Source organism: Polistes fuscatus, unplaced genomic scaffold (genome assembly GCF_010416935.1).
Source record: "Polistes fuscatus isolate 324 unplaced genomic scaffold, CU_Pfus_HIC Scaffold15, whole genome shotgun sequence".
In the NCBI taxonomy this organism is placed as follows: domain Eukaryota; kingdom Metazoa; phylum Arthropoda; class Insecta; order Hymenoptera; family Vespidae; genus Polistes; species Polistes fuscatus.
The window spans coordinates 3391401-3417074 of NW_025113053.1; the positions used below are offsets into that span (position 1 = coordinate 3391401).

Here is a 25674-nt window from a genome sequence, read left to right on the forward strand (position 1 = left end):
AAGAAATTTTATTTCTTCGTTCTGTGAACAGAAAATATATAGAAAATATTATTAGCACGTTATATTTAAGTTACGACGTTAATTCAAAATTCATATAAGACGTAATAATAATTGAAAAAAAAATTATCTGTCCTATTGAATTACTAGGATCGTATTTCGAATATCGAGAATTTTTGGGCAATAATAATGTTATCCTTAATCGAATTATAATGATAATCGAGAGAAAACAAAATGATAATTTAAAAAACAACAGTATTTTTTACGATCGAGAGTAATTATGCTGTAAGAAAAAAAATTACTAAAAAGAGAAAAAAAAGAAAAAATAGAAAAAAAAAATACACTCATTAGACGTAAAGTAAAGAGGCAAAAGTGTTTTTAATCAAAGGCGTTGTCTAACTTCTATCTCGCCTTATAGAAAAAAAAAAAAGAAAAAAGATAAAGAAAGATAAATAAATAGAACCTTGTATTATTTATCATCATGGATACCTTTCACCTTTCGAGAGTCCCTCACTTAACTTCCCTCGAGACGACGAGGAAGATGTGAAAGCGATTAAATCGATTTATAGTTAATAGTCTTACTGAAAAATTCAACAAGCCTGTTTATCGTAGCGACTTCGTTCTATCGTCGTCGTTTCTCACCTTTACGAAATCTCGATCGTGTATCTATATTTCTTAAATGTTCTATTTTTACAAATAACTCTTTCTCTCTTTCTATATATATATTTGATGTAGCAATTAATTCGGTGTCTTGATATTAAATTCATCGCATGAAAATCGTTATATTTTTATCCTCAAAAGAAATTCAGTAGTTGTTTGAAAAAATGGACCAAAGCCATTGAAAATAATGGAGATTATTTCTCGAAGAATAACAGATATTATATATATATATTGTTTTATAAATAAATATTAAATTTTTTTTCCTCAAATGCATCGTATTAATTGCTACACTTAATATTATAGATATGTACATAAAAAACTCGACGATAATTAAATTCTAACGAAACGAGAGAGAGAGATTTATTTATGTAAATAAGATTATTCTCTAGTACTCCTTTGTGCTTCTTCGTGGCTCGAAGAAAATCATCTCTTGAGAATTATTTTATTCTGAAAAAAAAGATGGAGAGAACATGAAAAAACAAAATAAAGGAATAAAGAAAAAGTAGAAGAGACGAAGACAAGAATAGGTATTCTTTTAAATAGAAAATAATCATTTACTGTACGTTCTTCTTGCTATTTTAACATTATTTTTTACTATTTATAATTAGTAATTGTTCTATAACATTAAAGTAGTTCTGATAAATTATAAATAACATTCTTTGATCGTATCTAAAAAGACAAATAAAAAAATCGATGCTCCGTTAAAAGCATATAATCATTAAGATAGAATATTATGGCACTATAAAGGATCATTTTTTGATAAGGCATACTAGTTATCGATTAAATGCTTTATCGATCGTTTTCATTTAATCAAAATCTTCTAATTCAGATACTTTCTTACGTTACGTCACACTTAATACATATATATATATTTATGTTACGTTTTTCAATCCAAATAGTATTTTCATTTGATTGATTTATTAATGAAATCAAATTAATATCACACAAATCGTATCGATCGTATCGTTCAAATTTTCAAATCGATGATGATTATTTTCTTGAATAATGTTGTAATGTTGTATATTAGAAAATATTTCACAGATCTTGTTAAACTATTGAAATAGAGTTATGCTTAGGTATTTGTTAGGCTATCGTTAGAAAGTTTCTAGTTAATTACGAAAATGCGAATATCTTGTTGGAAGATAAAGATGGCAATCAAACAAGTATATTACGATAGTATCCCACGCACATCAAATAATTAACTGTAGCTACTTGTGATAACGATTAAACTCGATCGATTCGAACTATTCTACTTTAATTATACTACAAGTTTGCTCGGTCCTTATCAATTCACGCGGGTTTGCATGGTGATCTTATCAAATCTTATAATTATAAACGGGAATTTAAAGAATAGATCATTTAAACGTTACGTTTAAGGACTAAATTAGAGTCAATTTTGATTACCAAGATAAAAGAATGAAATTAATGCAAAAGGGTTCTCGTATAGAATATTGAAAATAAATTGCAAGCTCGTTAAACGATTCGATGGAAAGTATATGACAATTAGGATTTCTTATTACTTGAAAGGAAATCCTCCTTTGAAGAGGAACAATCTATTAAATCGTTTCACTTCAATTAATTGCCTCTTAACGTCGAGAGGATGATTCATTGAGTATAGAACGTGAAGATTATAAAATGAAAGGCGCCGTAAAGTACTTACTGTTTTTCTTTTCTTTTTTTTTTTTAATCTTTGTACTTACCTTTTCTCCTTCTATCATTAAATATCGATTTATACAACATTAAGAATTTATTAATTAGGCTATTATCTTGAAACTGTGCAAGGATGATTTGTTTCATTTCCTAAAAGACAAATATCGTAGGTAATATCGTTTTATATTTGAACGAAACTTACTCTCTTTTTTTACAATTTTTAAGAAAAAATTTCATGAGAATAAAAAGAAAATCAAATAGATTGTAAACGTTATAATAACAATTGGAGAAGTCTCGTATATTTGCTTTCTCGATTTCGAGTCCCTTCGGCTTGTGCGTTCGTCTGTGTGCGCGTGTTCGTGTGCGTGTAAGTGTGTATGTGTAAGAAAAAGAGAGCACGTAGGTGTATTTAATGATAACAAGAGCAAAAAAAAATAGAAAGAAAAGAAAATAAGAAAGGAAGAACAGGAGAAGGTATCAAAGTCTTTAAAGGATTTAATCACTTATCCTGATCGCTCCCACAACTTTATGCTCTTTCGTACAAGAGATTGCCTTTTCCTTCTTTACTTTAGTCAAAAATATACAAAAAAATAAACTTGGAAGTAGGTTTCGCGGTAATACAGGATTAGGATGATTGTCTAGTCGGCTTAGAAATATATGGAAAAAGTTGACGGAGCATGTACGTGTGTTTGTATCTGCGTGTGAAAGAAAAGGAGAGCGGAAAAGAGAGAGAAAAAGAGAATGAAAAAGTAAAGGAACATGATTGTTAGTGAAAATTCGAGACGATATATAATATAATTAAATGTAGGTAGGATATATTTTTGTTTAAAATAGTTTCCGAAAATTTCTCAACGTATTTTCTATCTTAATTATTTAATAATCGATTATATTTTATTTGTTTGAACATTACACCGATTATCAATGATCTTTTCTATACATTTCTATTGCAATTATTTTCAATTATATAGAATGATACTATTTGACTGAATTTTGTTTCGTTGATTTTGATTTATTTAAATTATAAAAATTCATCAAATTCTCGATTGATTTATACTTTGATATAATTTCTATGTTTTTTTTTTGCTTCTATTTCAATATTAATTCACCTGGTAATAGTTTAAGAATGAAAATTTCAAACTTTCTTATATGCAAAACGTATTAATTGTAAAAGTGTTCGTTAAAATTTATTTTCTATATTATGTTTGTTCTATCGAGACATAGAATACGGTTATAAATTTTTCGAAACTATTTTAGAAATTGCCCGTGTGTAAAGAACAGCTGAGAGCAAAGAGGATTATCAAACGAAGATCGATGGATCGAAACGTACTTTTCCTAAACGAATGGATTAACCTTTTCGTAAAAATGGCGAGTCGAGATATCCGTTCTCTTTTAGTAATGTGTTACGAGCTACGGAATATGGGCGCTTTTCCCTGCGTGGTAGAAATATAAAAAACAAAAAGAACGGAATATCTAAATAAAAAAACAACAAAAAAAAAAAAAACACAAAAATAAAACTATAAAAAGAATAATCAGAAAAATAATAAAAAACAAAACGTAAAACCGATCGTGGATCGATCGTGCCGAAGTTTTAAAGCAGGTTGCGCGTGGATATGCACACCCAGTGGAACCCACTACGATGCCTCAACGGAATATATAAAAAACAAAACAAAAAAAAAACAAAACAAAAATAATAAACTATAAAAAGAATAATCAGAAAAATAATAAAAAACCAAAACGTACAACCGATCGTGGATCGATCGTTGCCGAAGTTTTAAAGCAGGTTGCGCGTGGATATGCACACCCAGTGGAACCCACTACGATGCCTCAAGAATATATTTATTATCGAACATTTCATGAGATAATGAACTGTCGGGAGAGATATATAAAAAAATAAAGTACTGTCTTTATTCACGTTGTTTCAACGTTTTCTTCTTTTTCTGCTTTCTTTTCACCCCTTTCAAAATTCAATCCTTTTTCGTAGATAAATTTTTCTCCCCAATTTTTTTTTTTTCGTATGAGAGAACATACGAAATTTTCTCATAAGCAGCACCGTTATACGGGATCTAATCTTAAATGTTAATTTATATTTTTTGTTATTAAAGTATTTCCATGTAGATTACTTTTACGTATATATACATATGTTACGGTCAATGTAGTAGTAATACGAACATTATATACATTGCTCGGACAATATATACAATGTCCAATCGAGTAGGATATTGTGTAGATTGTTTGATCAATCTCTATAATGCCTACAGAGTTTTGCTCAATTTAGCATGTATTGGTTGTGTTTAGAACACGAGGAGAGAGGGAGGAATGTTTACATTCGTGTAAGTGAAACAAACTATGGAAATTTAAAAATGTATACACAATGTTAGTAACAAGCTTCGGTCAATCTATAAAATGTGCTCAGTGGGATCTGTTTAAAGGGGCGGGATAGGGAGAGGCAATGTATACGATACTCTTAGTAATATAAAATATTGTCCGTAACATATATATATTTAGTGATTTTAAAAAACTGCTATTTAGTTTCTATGATTTATTAAAAAAACATAGTCACGATATCTCGATATAACAAGAGAAATTCGATGAAAGTTCTTAAATATTAGCGAGTAATAGTGATCGAAAATACACTTTAATAAATCTTTGTTTCTTTTTTTTTCATTTAGGTTGATATAAAAAAAAAATAAAACACGTAGATATCTACGTATTATTTATAAATGTGTAGAATTAAAATAATGCAATTAATAATCTATTTTCTCCATAGACTCGTACCATTTAATTTCGAGATGCTCTTACGATTAAACTAGACGGTATAATGGCAATGCGGCCTACCATGTAAGGGATACCACATTATTGTCTAATAGTAAAACCCACAAGTGGTCGTACATTCCTACGATAAGACCCTCTATCCTATCTGCGGCTTGCCACAATATTAAATCTTCGATTAAGTAAGTGAGCCGCTTTTCCACGAGAAAGTATTTTTAAATGTTCTTTTTAAACTCTCTAAATACTTCTTTTTTTTTTTAATCCTTTGCACCTTATGTATGTTTTTATTTTTAACCATTGAAAACAAATTTTCAAATATAAAAAATTATTTTTCTATATCAATATACGTATACAGAACGCGCGTGTAAATATTAATAACCAACAGCAATTATTTGATATAAATATATTTTGTTTAATATACCATTAACATTGTTTAATAATATTAATAATGATAATAATAATAATAATAATAATAATAATAATAATAATTATAATAATAATAGTAACATCGCATAATTAATGGCAAGATTTCGAATGTTTTTTAGTGCAAAGGATTAAACAACTGAACGATTTAATTTGTTGTTATTATTAGCATAAATAAAACGAAATATTCTTTTAAATTAATAACGTACGTTAATATTGATAAGATTTATAAATATAGATTTTATACAGGATGATAATAAAGTTGTTTAGGTTCAAATAATGAAGAATTTCTGTAAATATATATTACGTATAGTTTTTCAACTATATAATCAATTTGATAAATTCGTTCACATTTTTCCTTGTTGCATATCAAACATTTTTGATTTCTATATAATTATAGATAACACAAACGTGGTAAATAATGGATCATAAAATATTCGTTTATATATAAACTTACATTAGTTTCATTATTTCAAGCCAAACAATAAGTCTTAAAAACATTAGCTAACTTTTTATCAACACTGTATAAAAGGCACTACTGAATCACGGTTTTTTCTCGATTTTTTGTGAATGTCTATGTTCGCTGATCGATTGATCAGCAACGTGGCGGAGATTCTTCTTATTTTATAGGAAGGTGCTCCAATAAACGACGTTCAGGATGAAAAATGAGAAGGGGAAGAAGAATCTGGAGATTTTGTCGATGTAAATTGCCGTCGCCCTACCCTGACAGCAAGTATCGTACTGGACGGTAGGTGGCCTTACGGGACTTCTGCTTCTCTCGGAATCGGGCCTCATCGGGGTCTAGAAAATATTATAAGATATTACAGATTTTTACAATTAAATCAAACCAAATGTAATTAGAGTAGTTTTTTTTTCAAATAATTGAAAATATTAATACGATTCTTGTCGGATTGATTTGTTTGTTATATAAGAACAAATTAGACTAAAGTTTGAACACAATTGATTATAAGTAAAAGAACTTATGAATTTCTATCTAACAAATTACATTGAAAAAGGAGCCAAAACTAAGCGGAAACAAACGATTCTTCGATTCTCCAACAAAGTTTTAGGCAAAGAAACGCTTTTAACTTGAAAACTTCTCGATGCATAAAGTTTCTTCAAAAGTATACTCGTAAAATTTCGAGAGCTTGATTCGTAAAGTAAAATTTTCTATCGTTGATTTTGTACTACTTTCCTATTGTACTTTATAAAAAGTCGATACGAATAATTATGTAAATATATACGAATATCTCGTTATATCCTTTATTTAGAGTATATCCGAAGATAGATTTAATTACGATATCGGTAACTATACTTCGAGTTTCTCTAATGGAGAAAGGCGTAGAGATATTTAAAGCGAATCAACAGTATCGTTAACGAGAGCCTTTGCACGTGAAACACGAACGATCTATTTGCGCGAGAGTGATGTAAATAATCATGCCTTCCTGAGAGAATTACCCGGAGTTTACAAACGTGTTCGTGCGCACGTAAACGTAATGCAAAGATATCTCTATACGCTTGACATATATTGCGATACGTATTTGCAAATAACATTTTACAAGAAATTTTTAACAACAATTGTAATAAATATTCACTGTTCTTCGTTCGTTAGAAATCGAGAACGCTTAATAATAACAATTTGTATGATCTTTCACATTTTTTTCCTTTCTCTCTCTCTCTCTTTTTATTTTACTCTTTTTTTTTTTTTTTATCTATTTATGAGAATATAAAGTTGCTCGTAGCTATGAGAGACGGGATAAGAGTTTTAACAAAGCTGACAACAGTCTTAAAACTTTCCACTTGAGGCTCCTTTTTTTTCCTTTCCTTTTTTTTTTTACCCAAAGTGCTCTCGATCATTCTACGGATAATTCTGAAGAATTCAGTGAACAATATTCCTCGTAACTTAAGTACAAAAACAACTCGTGAAAATGTATATATCCATTTATAATCAAGGATGCTCTTCAATTTCTTAAATATACTTTTTAGTTTGCTCAATAATAATTGCTCAACAAAGTGAGTATTTTTTAAATGCGTTTCATAACTAATGACAGATTATATATTTTCCTCAATAGTTATTAAGAAATTACTAATGGAATAATAAGAGATAATAAAAAGAATGAATAGAAAATATAAAATTCATAATAATTGTTATCGAAGAATTTCGTTAAAAATAAATTGTAAATATGATAATAATTAATGAAATATGGAAATAAAGTGAAAACCTTAAATTCATCGATAGCTTCCCTAAGATCCTCATCGGAGTAGCCTTTCATGGCTTTCGTTGCAACAGGACCCATGTAATTATTGACTACGGCGAATTCCATGAGAGACAGGAATACAAAGACGCTGCACGATGACATCCATACGTCAATGGCTTTCACATACGAAACGGGTGGTAACGATTGTTGAGACTGTGTATTCTGAGTTGCTATAAATATAAGTATATACATTTTGTTTCTTTGTTCACGATTATATATTCGAGAAAAAGATAAGAGATATATTATTTTAATAAAACAACGAAATGTTTGTTGAGAATACAAGATTACTCTTTTACATTTTTAATTATAATGTATTATTAATAAAAGATCTACAATATAAACGTATTCTATATAGTTTGAAATATTTTCATGTTTTATGAGTATGCACAACATATTATTCGAGTACGAGAAATAATTGTGTTGTTTGAATTAAATATATAAGTTAAAAATGAAATAATATTTTCTATATAAATTATATTTTGTATATGTTTGTGTGAATAGTATATCTTATAAAAAATTATATTAAAAGATCATCGTCCTCTCCTAATCCCCGGTATTAAATAATTAGAATGATTTAATTAAGGTAATCTTACCAAGTGTGAGGAGTGATGTTACGCCAAGCGTAACACGAGCTGGAATTGCTTCAGGTTTGATCCAGAAGGCAATCCAGGACATTACAACGATAAGGGCTGAAGGTATGTACGTATGAAACAGGTGGTATCCTAATCTTCTTCTTAAATTAAAAACGATCTGAATGCACGTGAAGTTTCCTGTTGAATACTCGATTGTACAATCGGTCGTATAGTTGTTCGATATATCGAGCTGTGGCAGTTCAATTTCGGGATTTACTACTAACGGATCGGTCATGTTCCATATGAAGACCAAATCTTGCGTCGTATGTGATACTACAATGTATAATAATATATATTCTTCTACATAAATAAAAATAAATAAATTTTGTAGATTGAAATATTAATGTTAAAAATGATTATACGAACAGCTTTCTATCATCATTGAACAAATTTGAGTATCATGAGGATAAGATTCGAACTTCATCGCACAAGATAGTACCAGAGTCAATCTATAAATTATTACAAACACAAAAATACAGATAAATATTTATCGAGATAAGTAATATTTGAAATAGTAGGTAATATTATTTATATTCAACTAACTACATTTTACATTTGATGTAATTTACATTGTTTAAAATTTCATAAACAATCCATTTTATTAGACATTACTCCATAGAAAGTATTAATTTTATTGAAATTATTCCATTAAAAGGATAACTTTTCAAATAGGATACTTACTTGGACATGTAAAGTAATGTTTTATCGTGATAAAGCCAAAGATAATGATTCGGTATGGACATTTCGTGAAAAGTAACTTTTTTCGCGTTCTTGAAAAAACAATCCGGTCTCCAAATATTGTTCAACCAATCAACGTCCAATATTCTGTACTCTTCCGACATATTCTCTGGTAATCTTAATCTAGAGTCACGCCAGCTTTGAGCCAAAAAAATATCAGCGACGTAGGTCTGCGAAAAGAAAACAAATTATTAATTAAAACGCGAAATTCATTAGAATAAATAAAAACAATTGTAAGCAAGGGGGGTTTGGATTAAACGTTAGAGATGAATTTTTATTTTAAGATAACGCTCATTAGAGACGCGGAGTAATTTAAATAGAAAAATATTGTTTCCATTAAAAGAGGAAGAAGTAAATTATTTAAAGAATGAAATTGCTTTCGTTAAAAAGTTAAAATAAAAATAATAATTGTAGAATTATTAAAATTATTAATGTTACAATTTCTAAAAGATTTAAAATATAATTTTATCATTATACTTGTTAATAGCTCAAAGCTGTAAAGTTGATTGAAAGTTTTCGCGTGAAAGATACAAGTTATTTTTTGTTGTCGAAAAAGTTGAAAAAAAAGGTTCATTTGCGATCATTATTGAACGTGACACTTGTCGAGATTTATTTATAGGGCATTTATTCTTGTTTCTTAGAATATATAATTGAATTATTTTCTATTGATTATAACAAACTCACCATAGATTCTTCGTTAATAGAATCTAGGCTGAGAACGGTGACGTGAAAATAAACGATGGTAGGTTGTCCCAAAAATTTCGGTGCTCTGTGCTTATCATATTGCTTCGGATTTATCGGTAGGATGTCTCTTAACGACAGAGATACCTCTTTCCTACCGTAATCCTCTTGGTCGGCTTCTCTGAAGATTGAAAAGAAAAGAAAAGGGAGGAAAGATGCACTCGAGCTTATTTCTCTTCTCCCCCACCACCACCCCCCAGCTTCTTCGTTAGATTAATACACGTAAAGTGTAACTAGTAACCAAATGAATTTTCGTGTAAAAGTAAGATACGGTGCGTTGTGCATTAACGGTAAATACCTGAGCGAAGGAGCATGCATAAGCAAATCTTGGAAGAAGAAAAAAATGTTTCTTTTTTTGTTGGTTTTTTTTCTTTTTTTTTTTTTTAAATTGGCTCTCGAGAAGAAGTCTGGAAAAAGTATAAGCGAGTGTAAAATATTGCCGCGATTCCGATGAAACAGCAATATCGTAGAAGCCATAATAGGTCTTCGTGCTTGGCACACCTTTAAGTTTAACCGAGATAGATAGATAGATAGATGTGTTCCTTACATGCAGACGTTTTAATATGCCTAACCTACGACCTCTGTCTTATATGTATGTCTTATATGTGTATATACTATTTCGCAATATCTATACCAATCGCATTAATATAATTGTGGTCACACCTCGATGCGCTTGTTCGTCTGAATAAGTTATCTTTTAGAAGATATTTATTTGTTTATATAATAACTTCTTCTTTTTTTTTTAAATTATATATATATATATGTATATAATTATGATCGAGCAAAATTCGAAAGATTATGCTAACTTATTCGTTCTTAATTATATCGCATATTACAGAAAATACAAAAATATGAACTTGATATTAAAAGATTTCTAAACGTACAATCTAAATTCAATCGAATTTTATAATACGATTGAATAGTAGATTCGTTTATTCGGGCCTATTCAAACAGACTAACGTCAAACCCAATGTCTTATTCTTCTGTGAAACCTAATCAAGCCGATAATCCATAGCGAAACTTCCGAGAGTAATTTCTTGCCATTTTTTATCATCGTCTTTTTTATCTCTTCGGTATAATCCACATTTATTTTGTGTTTTTTTTTTTAACTATTTCATATTCGATTTGTGATCAGTAATTTATATTAAAATGTGTATATATACGTGAAAATTCGTAAGCGTGTTTTAAATGTAACAGAGATCGTACTTTTGGATGATATCGATCATTAGAGATGCGTTACCTTTCGATCTTGGGAAAAAACCGGTACCCGCGCTTTCTCGCCGAAAGTCGAATTGTACTAGACGATAGGCTATCGACTTTAATATGCCACCCTTCGACCTCCGTGGAAAGAACCGGTTCGCATACTTTCTCGCTGAAACTCGACACAGTGGGAGGTGATGGTGGGGTAACATATTTCGTCGTCATTCGTGCAAAAAGAAATGAATAATAAATATATGACCAATTACGTTTTAACGAATTCATTCAAATAATCTTTCGTCAAATTATCCCCTTTTAACAGAATGACGACGATAATCAGATAAGTGTTACCTCACGATAATCTCGATAAAAAAGGAAGGATAGATTTCCTATGATTATATCGTTTACTTATTTTCGATCTTTAACAAAGAACAATATTCGCGTTTGACACGTGTTCAAGTTACACTATTATAGTTTTCCAATTGTTCGATCACACGAGTTCTCGTATTATCGTTTGTAAAGTTAATCGGGAAATCTCCTTTCTCTTGTTTTCTTTTTCCACAAAAAGATAGCCCTATTGAGAGAGAGTTCTTCACTTAATTATTTCTTCAATGTACTCACGGAAAATGTAAGGCTGCCATGTCAAACAGCGTGTACAGGTAGCAGCATAGGATCACCAGAGAGTGTCTCGTCATTCCTAGAACACAAAATCGTCAAAGTTTATACGAAAAATTGTTCGAAATAATTTGAAAAATAAAAAAGAGAAAACAAATGTTATCTTTTAATTAACGCGATCGATTTATATTTACATTAACGAGAACGTTTATAGATAATGCAACAAATATACATATACTTACTTACATTGTACATCTTTCGAATTAACGAAGAGTACTTACCGAACAGCTGCACATTCTATCGTGCCGATTTTCCTCACCCAATCCACTGCGTCCTAATAGTAGTAGTCGTCGTCTATATTTAAATCGAGGCTCGCACAGCCAATCCAGATCGCAAACACTTTTGGTATTCGTTGTTAAATAGAGGAACCCTTTGGTAAATACGTTTGACGACGTTGTCACGAGGATGAGTTCCAACAGCAACGTTGTTTTCTCACATAAGCGATCAAAGGTACGAGGAAGTTACCGATCGAGTGATCGTCGATCCGAAATCGGTCCAGTTTGTCGCGAAAGATCATCGATTTCTAGGCACATTGGTGACAAACTTCAGACACAATTCACTGGATACTCTCGTCTCCTTTGATAGCAATAGCAATAGTATTTCGTTGTCATCGCACGTGGCTGCCAGATTACGAACACCAAATACTCCGCTATTCCTATATTTTTGTTTATTTTCTTTTTATATTTATTTCGAAGGGAATTGAACGTTGTTCGCGGAATTATTCACCGTAGCCTTTCTTTTTTATTTCTCTCATTCTCTCTTTTGCTCGCACGATTCCTCGACGAAACCCCTGGAACGACGATCGAGGACATGCAACTGTCGTTCTCTCGTCGTCACCGTAGAACTTGTCGATCGTTTTACGGAAAACCGAATAATAGTGGTAGAGAGAGAAAGAGATAGACAGGGATAGTAAGATAAAGAAAGAGAGAGAGAGAGAGAGAAGAGAAAGAGAGAGAGAGAGAGAGGGAAAGAGAGACAGTTGGTTCGCCACTCAACCACTGGCCACTGCACGGGGCTTGCTGCTTCTGTAAACCACCCGGTCGGTCGGTGTCTTTAAGCCAATTTGCCTATCGACTAACTGATTAAGCCCTACTCTTCTCTTTCATCGGTACAAGGGAGAGAAAGAGAGAGATAGAAACACGGCCGTTACTGTGTATTATGTTTGTATATGTGTGTGTGTGCGCGCCCGTCTCCGTCCAAGGGTTGCGCTTCTGTGTCTATGCCTGTGTTTGTGTGTTCGGCCATTTTGCGTGAAACTTCTCGTTGTTCACGTCTTTGTGCCTTTACGTGTGTCCTCGTAGCAAAAGAGGCTGCTGTGGAGAACACGAGAAATGGCCGAGGCCGATACTTTGGCAATAGTGTCTTCAACTTACACATCTTTCCCTCTTTCATCCTCGACATATGCCGTAGACTTGCGCGCGAGTGTACTTCTCAGGTTATTTCAGGTGTATGCATTCGACACGGTTACACTTTCCTCAGTCTAATGAGATTCTCTATCCACGGAAAACGAACGAGATCGTGTTTTTCTCTCTCTCTCTCTGTCTCTCTCCTTTTTCTTTTTTCTTTTTAATTCTGATTATTTGTTATTTTGAATATTAATTTTTTGTTTGTTATATCATTATGCTGTATGTTATTTATAAATAACAATTAATATATTTATATATATCGTGCTTTCTCTTTTTTTTTGTTCTCTCTCGCACGAAATGAAGGAAAATATATTGAATTTATATAAAAAAAATTATATATGTGTTAGAATAATTAATTGGAGAAAGTAAAAAGCACGAGAGGGGGTTGATGTATTTTGTTTCTTCTCAAAATATACGAATGAATAAGAAAATGTAGAAAATTGGTGAAAATATTCATTGTAAAATCGATCATATCTATTCAGATGTGACGAATTGAAGAAAATAATTCTTACGAAATCATTATCGATAATATAAAAGGACAGGTGTATTCGATCGATCTATCGTTGAATAAAGATGCGAGTTGAATGGTCGTTGGAGTTGTGGATGGAAAATGAGGTTATTTGTCGAAAGGTATCACACCAAGTATTTGATTTAATTGTATACTATATAAGAAATATTTTTGCTCTCTGTCGAATATCATCAACGAGTGTTTTCAATTTTCCTCATGCAACAAATTAATCGAATTTATTATTCTCATAATAATGTATACGTTTTTTCTTCTTATAAATGTTATGCACTATTTCGAAAAATTGTCACAAATAAACACATTTCGTTTGGATACAATCATTGACAGATACGTATGAGGAAATTTCGGCCCATCGATAAAGTTATTTATCAAAAAGAAAAAAAAATTAGAAGAAGAGCAAAAATTAAAGGGAGAAACATTTGATACAATATGTGGGTAAGAAGAGCCCACTGCTAATGTGTATCAGTAATCCAATTATTTTCGCGGGAGGTGTTTTGACAGTTCATATACTTAAGCGGAATGGTGCAGGCTAAGTTCGAAGGCTGAAATACGCTTTTAAATCCTCCCTAGCTCGTGTAGCCGAGAGGTATAAGTGGGGTTAAGCTGGTATGGTCGTGAGGTCGTGTCAAACACGATTGTGCGAGGGAGAGAAGCAGAGAAGAAAATAAAAAGAAAGAAAGAGAAAGAGAAAATTATAGATCTTGTTTCTTCTATATTTGCGGTCTATATCTATATATATATTACAGTCACTGTATATGTTTCGGACACTGTATAGATTGTCCGGGGCATTCTAAAGAATCCCCACTAAGATTGGTCGATGTAATTTTGAACATATTTTTCATTGTCCGGTTAATCTATAGAATGCCCAGAGGGTTTTGGTCAATCTATAAAATGTACTTTTTAAATTTTTGTTTTAAGCTTTGCGAGTTTATTTTACTTACAATAATTTAATATTACTTCACCCTTCTTCTACCATGCTTTAAACACACTCCACTGAAGCAAATTTTAAAGATTGACCGAAACTTGTTACTGACATTGCGTACAAATTTTGTAATTTTCTTGTTTTATTTTACTTACGAAAATTTAAGATCAGTTTCTCCTCCCCGTCCCGTGTTTTAAACATACCTCATTAAAGTACATTTTATAGATTGACCAAAATCCTTTGAGCATTTTTGTAAATTGATCGGGCAATCTATAAAATGTTCTATTCGATTGAGCATTGTAAATATTGCTCGCAGTAATACATTGACCGTAACATATACTGATACACGTATAGTAGATAAAGATAGATATATAGGGATGAAAGTAGTCGTAAAAAAAGTCAAAGAGTAGGAGTTTGTGTTTACTTGCGCGCGCATATTCCTCGTTTACCCGTTAACTTCTTTCACGGTTTATCCTAAGCAATTAGCGAGACAATTTAAAAAAAAAGAGATCACTGGGAGGCGTACTCGTGTACTCGGCTTTTTTATGCGATTACATGTAGGCCAACCAACCAACCAGGCAACCAACCAACCAAACAACAGTCGTCTTGCATCGTACATAAGTAGGAAGATGATTTCTTTATAATTGCATATGAACTCGAGTATAAAAATCTGGGTTGCTTTTATTCAAATGCATCCCGTTCATGAACCTCTGCTTAATGTTTGTAATATACGCTCGTTTTACGATTGTTATTAACATTTTCTTTTTTATTTATTCTATTTTACTTTTATTAATACTACCTGTTTATAGAATTTAAGAAAAATATGAATGTATAGTGCTTGTATTTAAACTTATTTAAAGCTTTAAATAAGATACAAAATATATAAAACATTATACAGTTGTTCTGGATTTGATGATATTTCAATAGATATATTTTAAAGTAATTTCTAAGTAATGAATATACATGAGAAAATAAGGAAAAATATTCATAATATTATAATGTTTAAATATCGTTTATTCAAAATAGTAATAATATATATATATATATATATATATATATGGTATATATGTAAATAATGTGCATTTATTAAATGTATAGAATAGTAATGAAATGACCTGTGTAATATTTTTTGCTATGAGCAATATTAGTATTAAGTAACGAATTATATTTTTTTTTTACAGAAAGTACGATACATTTTTAATGCAATGTATTTTCCAAAAAAAGGAATTAATAATAATGCATAATTATTTATTATCTGGAAAATATTGTAAGGAAAATATTTATGAAATGTTACGTACAGAACAATATGAATTGAAGGATCATGTTTCAAGGATCTAAAATCATGTATTATAATTTCACAGGCCCGTAAGAGCCTAATCATTTATTTATCAACGCCTCGGCAACTCGTAGTCATCTGTATAATAATTTTTAACAAGTATTCGCTGCTTTATCAATCTTTCTTTCTTTCTCGCGCATTTTCTCGCACACACACGCGTTATTTAAATAATAATATATCGTACATGTTCACATTCACATAATGGTATATCTATCTTTCGCCTATTCGTTTCTTTTTTTAATCTTTTATTTTTTATTTTTTTTTGTAGATTTCTAATCTCTCGCTTTTTTTTCTTTTTTTTATTTTGCAATTTCCATTTCTAACCAGATTTTTCGAGTGCACTTTGACGTATATTTTTGGGGGGATTTTTATTTTCATATTATTTTTCTCTTAAATGACACTGGAAGCGTTCCAAAATTTTTCCTTTTTTCCTTTTTTGTTTTTTCTTTTTTTCTTCTTCTTTTGTTACATTCACCTTCTTCCGATCGACATATGTGTGTACATGTACATCGACGGTAGGTACTCGAACGTTTCGTGTATTTAATCATTAGTTTATTAGGTACGTATACCTATCGTGTATGTGGTATTATATAATATGTATAATATGTGTGTGTGTATGTGTGTATATACAGTCAACGTTACATCGGGTTTAACTCTACGGGTGATTTAAAAATCGAAGAGATTCTTAGGCAAAGACGGATTCACGTACATACGTTCTTCTCTCTTCTCTCTGTATGAATCTTTTCTATTGGACAATAGAATTTTTGTTATAAATCCATTCATTTTATTAATCCATTTGCGATAAAATAAGAATGGAAATTTATCGGCGAGCTAACTTTACGCGTAGATCATTAAATCGAATTAGAATGATTTCTTTCGTAAATCTTCCAAAAAGAATTAGTATTAATTTGAATACAGAGAGAGAATACTTATATCGCGATTATAATCACATTAATTTAACAATTGTTTATTGACAACAATAACGATACATTATTATTCAGGACAGCCAAGATATAATCCAATCGATATTTCATTTTCTTTTTTTTTTTGTAATAATATAATGAAATATAATTGAAAACTTTACACGCGGTCGTATCTTTAATTGAATAGTCTCTTTCTCTTTTTATTTTTCCAAAACTAATAACAAAGTTTTCGCACGTAATTTTTATTAATGTCTGTTTGTTCGCGTTCCTGTATAAATCCTGTTGCCGACTTTGCCCGACTCTCGAATAATCGCTCATCTATACAAGATTAGGAGCGATAGCGAGCACACATTATAATGAGTACCAGAGTCGTTTAGGAAGGTTCAAGCATGCTTATAGCAGTGCGCTACTTACGAATATGTTTACAGATAAGATAGTCTTGTAGTTTATAGTACACATTACACGCGTGGCCGGGGTCAGAGTGTTTTTTAAGTAATAAAAAATATGTACATATATATGTTTATGTATATATATATATAGTATTATATATAGATATATGCATATTTATATGCTTCGCGTATTTTATACGTGTGGTATATTATGCGTATGTATATATGCACATTTAGTGTACGCGTTTTTTTGCAAGTGTGTATAAGTGTGTGGGTGTGTTATGTAATTCACGAGTTGAGCTTTCAAGTTTAGTTCTGTTTCATCGACGGAACATCTTTTTATAAAATCATCATACGTACTAAATATTAATTTTACAAGAATTTTTTTATAAAGACGTTAACAAATTTGTTATGTAGTGGATTTTCCAATGAAATATATTGAAAATAGATATTTAAACATCACCTTTTTTCTACGAGACGATTTAGATAACAAAATTCTGCCCGACTGACGTATGATAATCTTTACTTATTCATGAGAGCTTACGTATTTGTATCGTCGGTAAGGCAGGAATTTATAAAAAGGTGAACTTATTATCTAGAACGGTTGTAATATCCTAAAAACTTACTAAAGCTCATACAGCTCGTGGAAAATAGGGATTTCTGACCCTTGCCACAAATGTTACCATAGTACGATAAAATGATTCGTTTGCTAGTAGTTTCGATAATTACACGTGACTCAACATTGTTAAGTAACGAAATTGTGTCACTGTATAAATCCTTTTCTTTTTTTTTTCTTTTCTTATGGATATGTAATACTAAACGAGTTACAATAATGCACATCGAGTTTCACGTTTTGTTTTTTTATCCTTTTTCTTGTTCTTCCCTTTATATTTTTTCTTTTAATATGTTAAAACATGTTAAATTAACATGTAAAATTAGGCCTGACATCCAAATGCGGTTATTATTAAAATAGCTCTTAAGTATTTGCAACGCATTCTGCAAACGAATCATTCCTTTTTTATTTATATTTTTATATTTTTATTCATTGTATCTTTGTTGTTTGAAAAAAGCTTCGAAAAAACTCAATCTATGTGAAACATAGAGTAAAATCGCGCATTGGCTAGCCTTTCTAAGAGGCCTTGATATGTTCAATTGGAACCACCGTAGTTTATTATCGCATCGGTTTCATCACCGTTGCTCTGTTGTATGTTGTGTCTCATCTCTTTTTCTTGAATTTTTATATTTTGTTGTTCTTGCTTTTTGGCTTAGTTTTCGCTTAGTTTCTCGAGTAAATTAATGGAAGAGACAACTTATTATCAAATACGTAACATTGCGCTTTCAACGATCGCTTAATTGTGTTGTGCTTTGTAAAATTTCGTGTAAATAATCTTTCTCAACTACTGTATAAGAAATATTTCATCTTTTCGGGATTATCACGAAGCTCAGATATGATCTCAAATTTGTTTTTAAATATATTAACTTAAGAATTTTCTTACTTCTTACTACTTTGGCTGGTACGTAAATTTAAATACAGGATGGAGTATTATTTCCTAAGTGATTTTAAAAATCAATCTTTTTCTAAGTGATTTTTTAGCCTGCCTTTTGTAGATCGTAAAAAAGTTTCTTCCTTACGCGTAAGCTTATGGTTTTACAATTTGAACAAAAAAAAATTAATCCAAGAAATTTCGAAAAAGGGAATTATATTAATTTTTAAAATCACTTCGAAACTTACTAGCAACCTTTTACAATAGAAGTAAGATTATATAACGCTAAGTATGCAGTTAGGCCAGAGATTTTTTGCTTAAGAATCTCTTGCAATCAAGTGTTTAATTATTAAGAATTATAAAAAAAAAGGAAAATAAAGGGTTTTGTTTGTTTTTTCAAAATCAAATAACGATAAACGACAAAAAAGCGTACCATTTCTGCTTCGTGAAAATAGCTCGTGTTACGTCGTATATCAGAGTTAACAGAGATACCTCGGTTTGTTTAATTAACAAATAGCATTATCAAGTACACTGTGGTATAATGCGATTATCTTATTTTTTTGTACGATTAAATATATAAGATAAAACTACTATACAGTTCTACTATACAACGAGTGAACGATTGTTCAAATAAACGTTGAATGATAGAAAATGAAAATGATTAATTAATCTCAATGGATACAATGTATTAGAATCTTTCGATGTCGTGTTTTGCTTGAGCTAAGTGAAACATTTTCAAATTGTATTTGAATGCGATGATCAAAGACAACGAAAATTCAATGTAATAATACTTGCCCCTTTTATTTTGTTTTTTGTTTTTTTGTTAAAAGGTTCAAGCATGTCTATGCTTTTTGTAAACTATCGTAAAAATATGTGTTCAACAACAATTCAGCGGTTAATTACAACACGAACGAGCTTTTTGTTTCACCGGCCCTTGATTATTTACGCGTGTTATTTTATTTTCTTTTTTTTTTCTTTTTCATTTTCGTTTTTATTTTTACGAACAACGCACGTTTGGTCATTCCAAAATGGATCGTTTTAGACGATTGTTCGGATACCAGCCACGAAATTTTTATCTATTTAACACGTACGCAAATATTTTCTTCGCGTTGTATCCTGGGTGTGTATTTATGTGTAACCGTGTATATGTATACATAACATGAGACTTACACATTCTATTCTTTTGAGCAATGTGTTAGTGGATCATAAACTTTATACATTATTGCTTTTCCGATAGCCACGTCACGTACATTCAATCTCGCTCGCGTTCATCCCAGCTCTCTCTTCTCATCAAAATCAACGCATTGAGCCTGTCGAGTAGATTGCAATATTGTGCCGTGCATTGTACTCGATTACAATTACAACCTATATATATATCTATATAAAACAGAAGAATACGTCTTTAACGCTTTTCCCTGTATAAATTAATTATTAATGCATCGAGATAATTCGATTAAACGTTTTTTTTCTTTCTTTTTTTTTATAAATTACTACCGCATTGATTATCTATAAATAATGAAAGATCTCTCTCTCTCTCTCTCTCTTAACGAATGTGTGTGTATAACCCGGTGATTGCTTCAAATTGAGATAATAAAATGATCAAATAAAAAAGTATTAATCAAGTATTTGTGCATAGGGTTTTTCTTATATATATATATATAGTTGGGATGATCGGGAGTAGAATAATATTTTTCTATCGCATACATTCACATATTCTCCTTTGCATCAAATATATGCCAACACGATTGTACACATAATTATTTAAGTTTCTAAATTTACGAATTCTTCATAATAAAATTAACGTTTCACTACAGCGCAGAGTATTCATGTACAAACGGTATTATATCGATGTTTGTCAACTGGGATACTCGCATCTATGCTTTCATCGATGATTTCATTCCTTAGCTCTGTATTAATTTGCATATTTATATTCAATATATGTTTATTATAATAATAATAATAATAATAATAATATATATTTTTTGTTTGTATATATGTATACTTTGTTTGTATATAAGTGGATTCTTTTTCTTTTTCTTCCTACGTCGTTACTTCGTCAATCATTTTTGCTTTTTTTAATCGTTGGATATAGCAAATTCTCGCGTTATTTATTAACGTCACACATTGGATACAGCAGCTTAGGAAAATTGGATCCACCATTTTGAGAATAATGATTATTATTCGGTACTTAAAACGATGGTTTTAAAATTACCATTCGTATTACAATCCCAATAACTTCTCTTTGTCTTTACGTCGTAGCTTTTCTACTTCTATTTTTTACACCTTTATTTTATACCTATATTAACAATCTATAATTCGATCTAAATTATTCGGAATCTCATACGATTGGCCTGAAAACGCGTCATTTTTGTTTCAGGTATCAACTTTAACAAACACACCTAATGGTCCAGTATGGTAGGAGATTTCCGATTAACTCATTATACATATTAATAATTAGTGCTAGTCATTTACAGACTCTTCATTTCTCTCTCTCTCTCTCTCTATCTCTCTCTATCTCTTTCTCTTTCTAATTCATTCAATTTATACACGCGAAGTCATTCCAGGCAATTGAGAATCGTGCTTGATTTTATTTCCGATAATAACGCAAAATCGTCTGTCTATGCTTACGATAAAGGATTTATCGAAATTTTCATAAAGCAGAGCTTGAATTCTAGTACCATGTTATAGTATTAGTTTATTTGGCCAATACGAGAATATCGGCATGGAGGATGTTATATTAACCAAGATCATTTGGAAGAGATTGTAATATCGTCGCCGGTCCAGCAGCGAACGAACGAACTATGGTATTATATTTGGATTTATGCTCATTTTTTATATACTCGGGTTATACTTTTTATTGAACGTAAAATATATTTTATATTATATATCAAAAAAAAAAAGGACGTTTGTCGGGCGTATCGAGGTCGAACAGGTAACTCCAGCTGTTTCTGTATGTTCGATTTTGTGACAATGTAACTATAAGTCGATTTTGTTATTCTATTTTCTTTTCGATCAATATCTTTGAGAGATCCAACGGGAACAAAAATAGACGCGTCGAGGAGAAACTAAATAAATAAAGAAAATAAAAATACTTTTTCCCATCTTTTGTGTGTGTCGTATTCTTTTTACATCACGTAGGTATTTCGCTAAGACATTTTTCTTATTACGATCTTGCCGTATAATACCATCACGTATACGATATTTGTTTGTCCGTAATCTACTACACGGAAGGTAGTTCCTTTGCTTGGATTTCTATATAGTATCATTTCGATTCTCGATTGTAGGAACAAGTTTGGATAGTCAGACAAATAGCGATTTTGTATCTTTTTAGGAAAAGACAAATTAAACTTTCTTGCATAAACACGCACACACATACACACACACACACCCGTGTACGAACGTACATATACGTGCATGAACGTACATTCTTTTTCATTCTTTCCTTATATCTCATAATTCTTTTCGACACTTTTTCATGTCCCTAGATCGTCGTTGATATTTTAAACACTCGAAAGCTCGAGGTTCTTCTTCCCCCTACTCGTCTCGGATAAGTAACTTTATCCGTGTCACGAATCGTTGACGAGATACGTCGAAATAGACGTGAGAATGTTGCACGCTAGAACCACGAGTATGAGGATTAAACTCGATGACCTTGACACGCTTCTACCACCGTTGCTATAGGGTAATTTAACCGCAACCTCGGCCATCTTGAATATTGAGAGTAAGGGATGCGTGTGAACTTCGTGATGCTTATTATTGATCTTGCTGCTCAAATCCTCCAGCATGGAAGCGCATTCCTCCTAAAAAGAAAATTATTTCATTAAACGTACGAGTATTTATTCGACAAAATTATGATTGAAAATTTGAATATTGAATGATTAAATAATAATCATATTTTTTCCCCCCACATAATATGACATTTATATATAAATATTATTCATACATTGATATTTTCTATTCATCATTCAAAAATAGCACTTTTTTTGTTGTTGATCTATTTTTATATTTAGTATTATATCCGTCCTAGTTGTACCACATGCGTGGATACATTATGCATATATGTTACTTTGTAAAAAAAATAGAAGAAATTAGTATATCTCCAATAGAGTTATTCGATAAAATTATCCATAGTATTCATTCGAAGATAATATTTAGGCGATCAATGTTTTCTTAGGTCACGTTACTTCGCGAATTCAACAACGTGAAACATAACACCTAGTAGTTATTCGTGGAATTACGGCATCGATTTCCATTATCAACTGTCGCTATCCCTTTTCATATCTTTTCTCTCTTTAATTTTTTTGTTATATTCCCATTCTCTTTTCCTTTCTTTCTTCCTCTCTCTCTTTCTCTCTTTGTCCTGTTCTCTTCTCGCTTCGAAATTACCTTCGGCTCGTTGAATCTTTAATTTCCGGTGTAGGATAGAGAAACTGAGGCCAGAACGATTTTTGGTGATATTTTTCGTCGGTAGGAATGGGTGTGCAAAGGGGAGAAGGGTACGATGGGGGATGTACGCGACACACATCGTGCGTCACGTGGCACGACGAGATTTCGAAGCGTCGAAAATACGCGTCAGTTCTTCCTCGTCCTTGCTCTCGTCGTCGTCGTCGTCGTCATCGTCCTCGTCGTCATCGTCGTCGACCTCGTCCTCGTCCTCGTCGTCGTCGTCGTAGTCGTTTTTGGAGTGCTCATTCGTTTCGCAAAAGTCCTTTGCCAAACGTCGGATATTCAATGAAATTAAATTCCATTTCCGCCTCTTTCCCAGGAATCGAATTTTTTCGTAGATAAAGATAGATAGAGTATTATTGGTAACATTATTCCATCCTAATAGGGGTATATCCTTTATTCTATTTTATTCATATTACTTTCGATATTTTTTCTTCCAAGAAGTCTATATAATATTTTATATATATATTATTATCAATAATATATTACAAATTTAATTTTTCGATATGTTTTACTATTTTTTTTCAACCCTTTTCAACCCTATAGTCATCGAAATGTCAATACCTTACAAGATATTTGACATATTTGACAAACAAACAAACAAAAAATAGGTATTTACTAATGTAGGATTCATGAAAAAATTGGGCCGTTGGACTGACTGGACCGGGAGGATTCGAACCTGGATCTTTCGCTTTCGGACGACTGCTATTTAACCATTGAGCTATCCAGGGCCCACCGTCCAATCTTCTCACGAATGCCTATTTAAATGTTTAGCTTGGAGACGCTCGCATCCCATACTAATAATTTTTTTTTAGTTATTTTTATAGATTGTAGATCTCTTTCCTTTGATCCATAACTTCAGGAGAGAACATCCGATATGTATTATTACAATTAATATAATAATTATAATAAATATATACGTATATTTATATAAATGAATTTTTCTCTTGTTCATTATTATTACGCTAAGAATTTTATATACGTATAATATATACTAGTCATTCTGTTTGATCTCATTATACGATATGTTATTTATCAAACATATTAATGCATACATCTATGGGGGATTTTGCTCAAGGAGAAATTCATTGGGCGGTGATTTTAAAAATTCACTATGACATCGTCGACAATCGCATTATTCCTATATCCACGCATACGCTTTTATCCTGTAATTCAATAAAATGCTAGCGGGGCAATAACAATCCAAGCAGGGGATTCCGGCGAAAACCCAAAGCTATAATTCATTTTACATATTGGCTTGCGCTAATTGCCACCGGTTTCGAACTCCTCCTTCTCTCACGTAGCGTGTTAATTATCGAACACGAGGATCGACGATCTTGCGGCACGGCGAGAGAGAGAGAGAGAGAGAGAGAGAGAGCTTAGTTCAATTTTCTTTGTTACACGACATTCTAAATCGTTGACGATGCGACTATCACGATTTGTTCGATTAAGATGGAACATTGTAATTGAATGCCACGATACAAATTTATGTATGGAATTGTAATTAAATCATATCTATAATTAACTAATCTAACAATGATTAAAGGGGAATAACATTTGCATATGTAATATACATATAAACATAAAATATAAAATATAAAAAAAAGAATAAATAATAAATATGGTAGAGATATTATTTAAAATAAAATTGATCTTCTGAATTATTTATCTCTACAATATATACATCATTTCATTTTACTTAATAGGTTACGAATTTTTCATGTTTCGCAATAAATATTTTTACATATGAATCGTATAAATAGTTTTATAATTTTTTCAAATATATGTAAGAGATTTATTAATGTATTTTTTTAATTTATTTATTTAATATTGTTTAATAATGTTTATTAAAAGGTTTAATATGGAATAATGAGATAGGATCAAATCTGAAATATCTATAATCGTGTAAATTAATAATTAAGTTTCTTTTAGTTCATACGAAGACAGAAAACAATGCCTCTCTATTCTCGAATTTTCTCTAACCCTCGCATATATTGAAAACTATCTGATCGAGTGTTGATACTTGAAATATTAATAATAGATACTTTCGTACTATCTATTTAGGTAAGATTTAATTAATGCGATTAATGTAACCCCGAAAGATTAAAAGTTGCCTTTCGCCTAGAAAGTTTTCTATCAAAGATCGCAATCCATGAAGGGAAGCGTGTATACGAGAAAAGGGAGAAAGAGAAAGAAGAAAGAGAGAGAGAGAGAGAGAGAGAGAGAGAGAGTGTTTACCATCGAGTCACGGTTTAATTAATACGGGGCTGCGGCATACCGACGGAATTTTGCGGAAGCTCGATACCCTGGTATAATTTACGAACGTTCTCGTCTATTACCGTTAGATTCCTTTTATCGATATAATATAGCTAAATATTTAGATGCACAGGTAAATAACATAGTTTCAAGGAAGCAAAGTTAAAATATCCTATAGAAACACTTCGTTGACCAATCCCTAGAGAGATATTTCTAAATCAAATTTGAAAATTGATCCTATCCTTT

At 31.1% G+C, this 25674-nt stretch overlaps 2 protein-coding genes and 2 long non-coding RNA genes across 11 annotated transcripts in view; 2 read left to right on the plus strand and 2 right to left on the minus strand.

The window, feature by feature from the left end:
• Positions 1 to 25674, plus strand: part of LOC122514491 — a 779718-nt gene that overhangs the window by 274788 nt on the left and 479256 nt on the right. The gene's annotated exons all lie outside the window — the stretch shown is intronic.
• LOC122514480 (glycine receptor subunit alpha-2) lies at positions 5799 to 13283 on the minus strand. Of its 5 annotated transcripts, XM_043631358.1 has the most exons (9): positions 11962 to 13283; positions 11687 to 11762; positions 11109 to 11240; positions 9812 to 9989; positions 9071 to 9297; positions 8756 to 8838; positions 8351 to 8662; positions 7722 to 7927; positions 5799 to 6300 (listed from the first exon to the last, which is right to left on the minus strand). In XM_043631358.1, exons 2-9 carry the CDS (start codon positions 11758 to 11760, stop codon positions 6124 to 6126), a joined length of 1389 nt encoding a protein of 462 aa, XP_043487293.1. In that variant the 5' UTR covers positions 11761 to 11762; positions 11962 to 13283; the 3' UTR covers positions 5799 to 6123. The 5 variants fall into 5 exon arrangements, with proteins under 5 accessions (XP_043487293.1, XP_043487295.1, XP_043487294.1 ...); XM_043631360.1 differs by lacking the exon at positions 11109 to 11240; XM_043631359.1 differs by lacking the exon at positions 11962 to 13283 and having other exon boundaries at positions 11687 to 11935.
• LOC122514492 lies at positions 13444 to 14343 on the plus strand. Its single transcript, XR_006303067.1, has 2 exons — positions 13444 to 13776; positions 14000 to 14343. It is a non-coding gene; the product is annotated as an uncharacterized LOC122514492 (long non-coding RNA).
• LOC122514469 overlaps positions 21251 to 25674 on the minus strand; it is a 220427-nt gene continuing 216003 nt past the window's right edge. For 3 of the 4 annotated variants that reach the window (XM_043631329.1, XM_043631331.1, XM_043631332.1), the window contains one exon: positions 21251 to 22526. In XM_043631329.1, coding sequence (XP_043487264.1) covers positions 22293 to 22526 — 234 coding nt within the window. In that variant the 3' untranslated portion in view covers positions 21251 to 22292. The remainder of the gene's footprint in view (positions 22527 to 25674) is intronic. The other variant, XR_006303058.1, reaches the window with a different exon arrangement.

Coding starts and splice junctions, on each gene's coding strand:
- LOC122514480 (XM_043631356.1), bottom strand. CDS start 11,350: ATGAATTCGTTAAAACGTAATTGGTCATATATTTATTATTCATTTCTT. Junction 8,663..8,755: donor TTCAATGATGATAGAAAGCT/GTTCGTATAATC, acceptor TATACATTGTAG/TATCACATACGACGCAAGAT. Junction 7,928..8,350: donor AACATCACTCCTCACACTTG/GTAAGATTACCT, acceptor TTATATTTATAG/CAACTCAGAATACACAGTCT.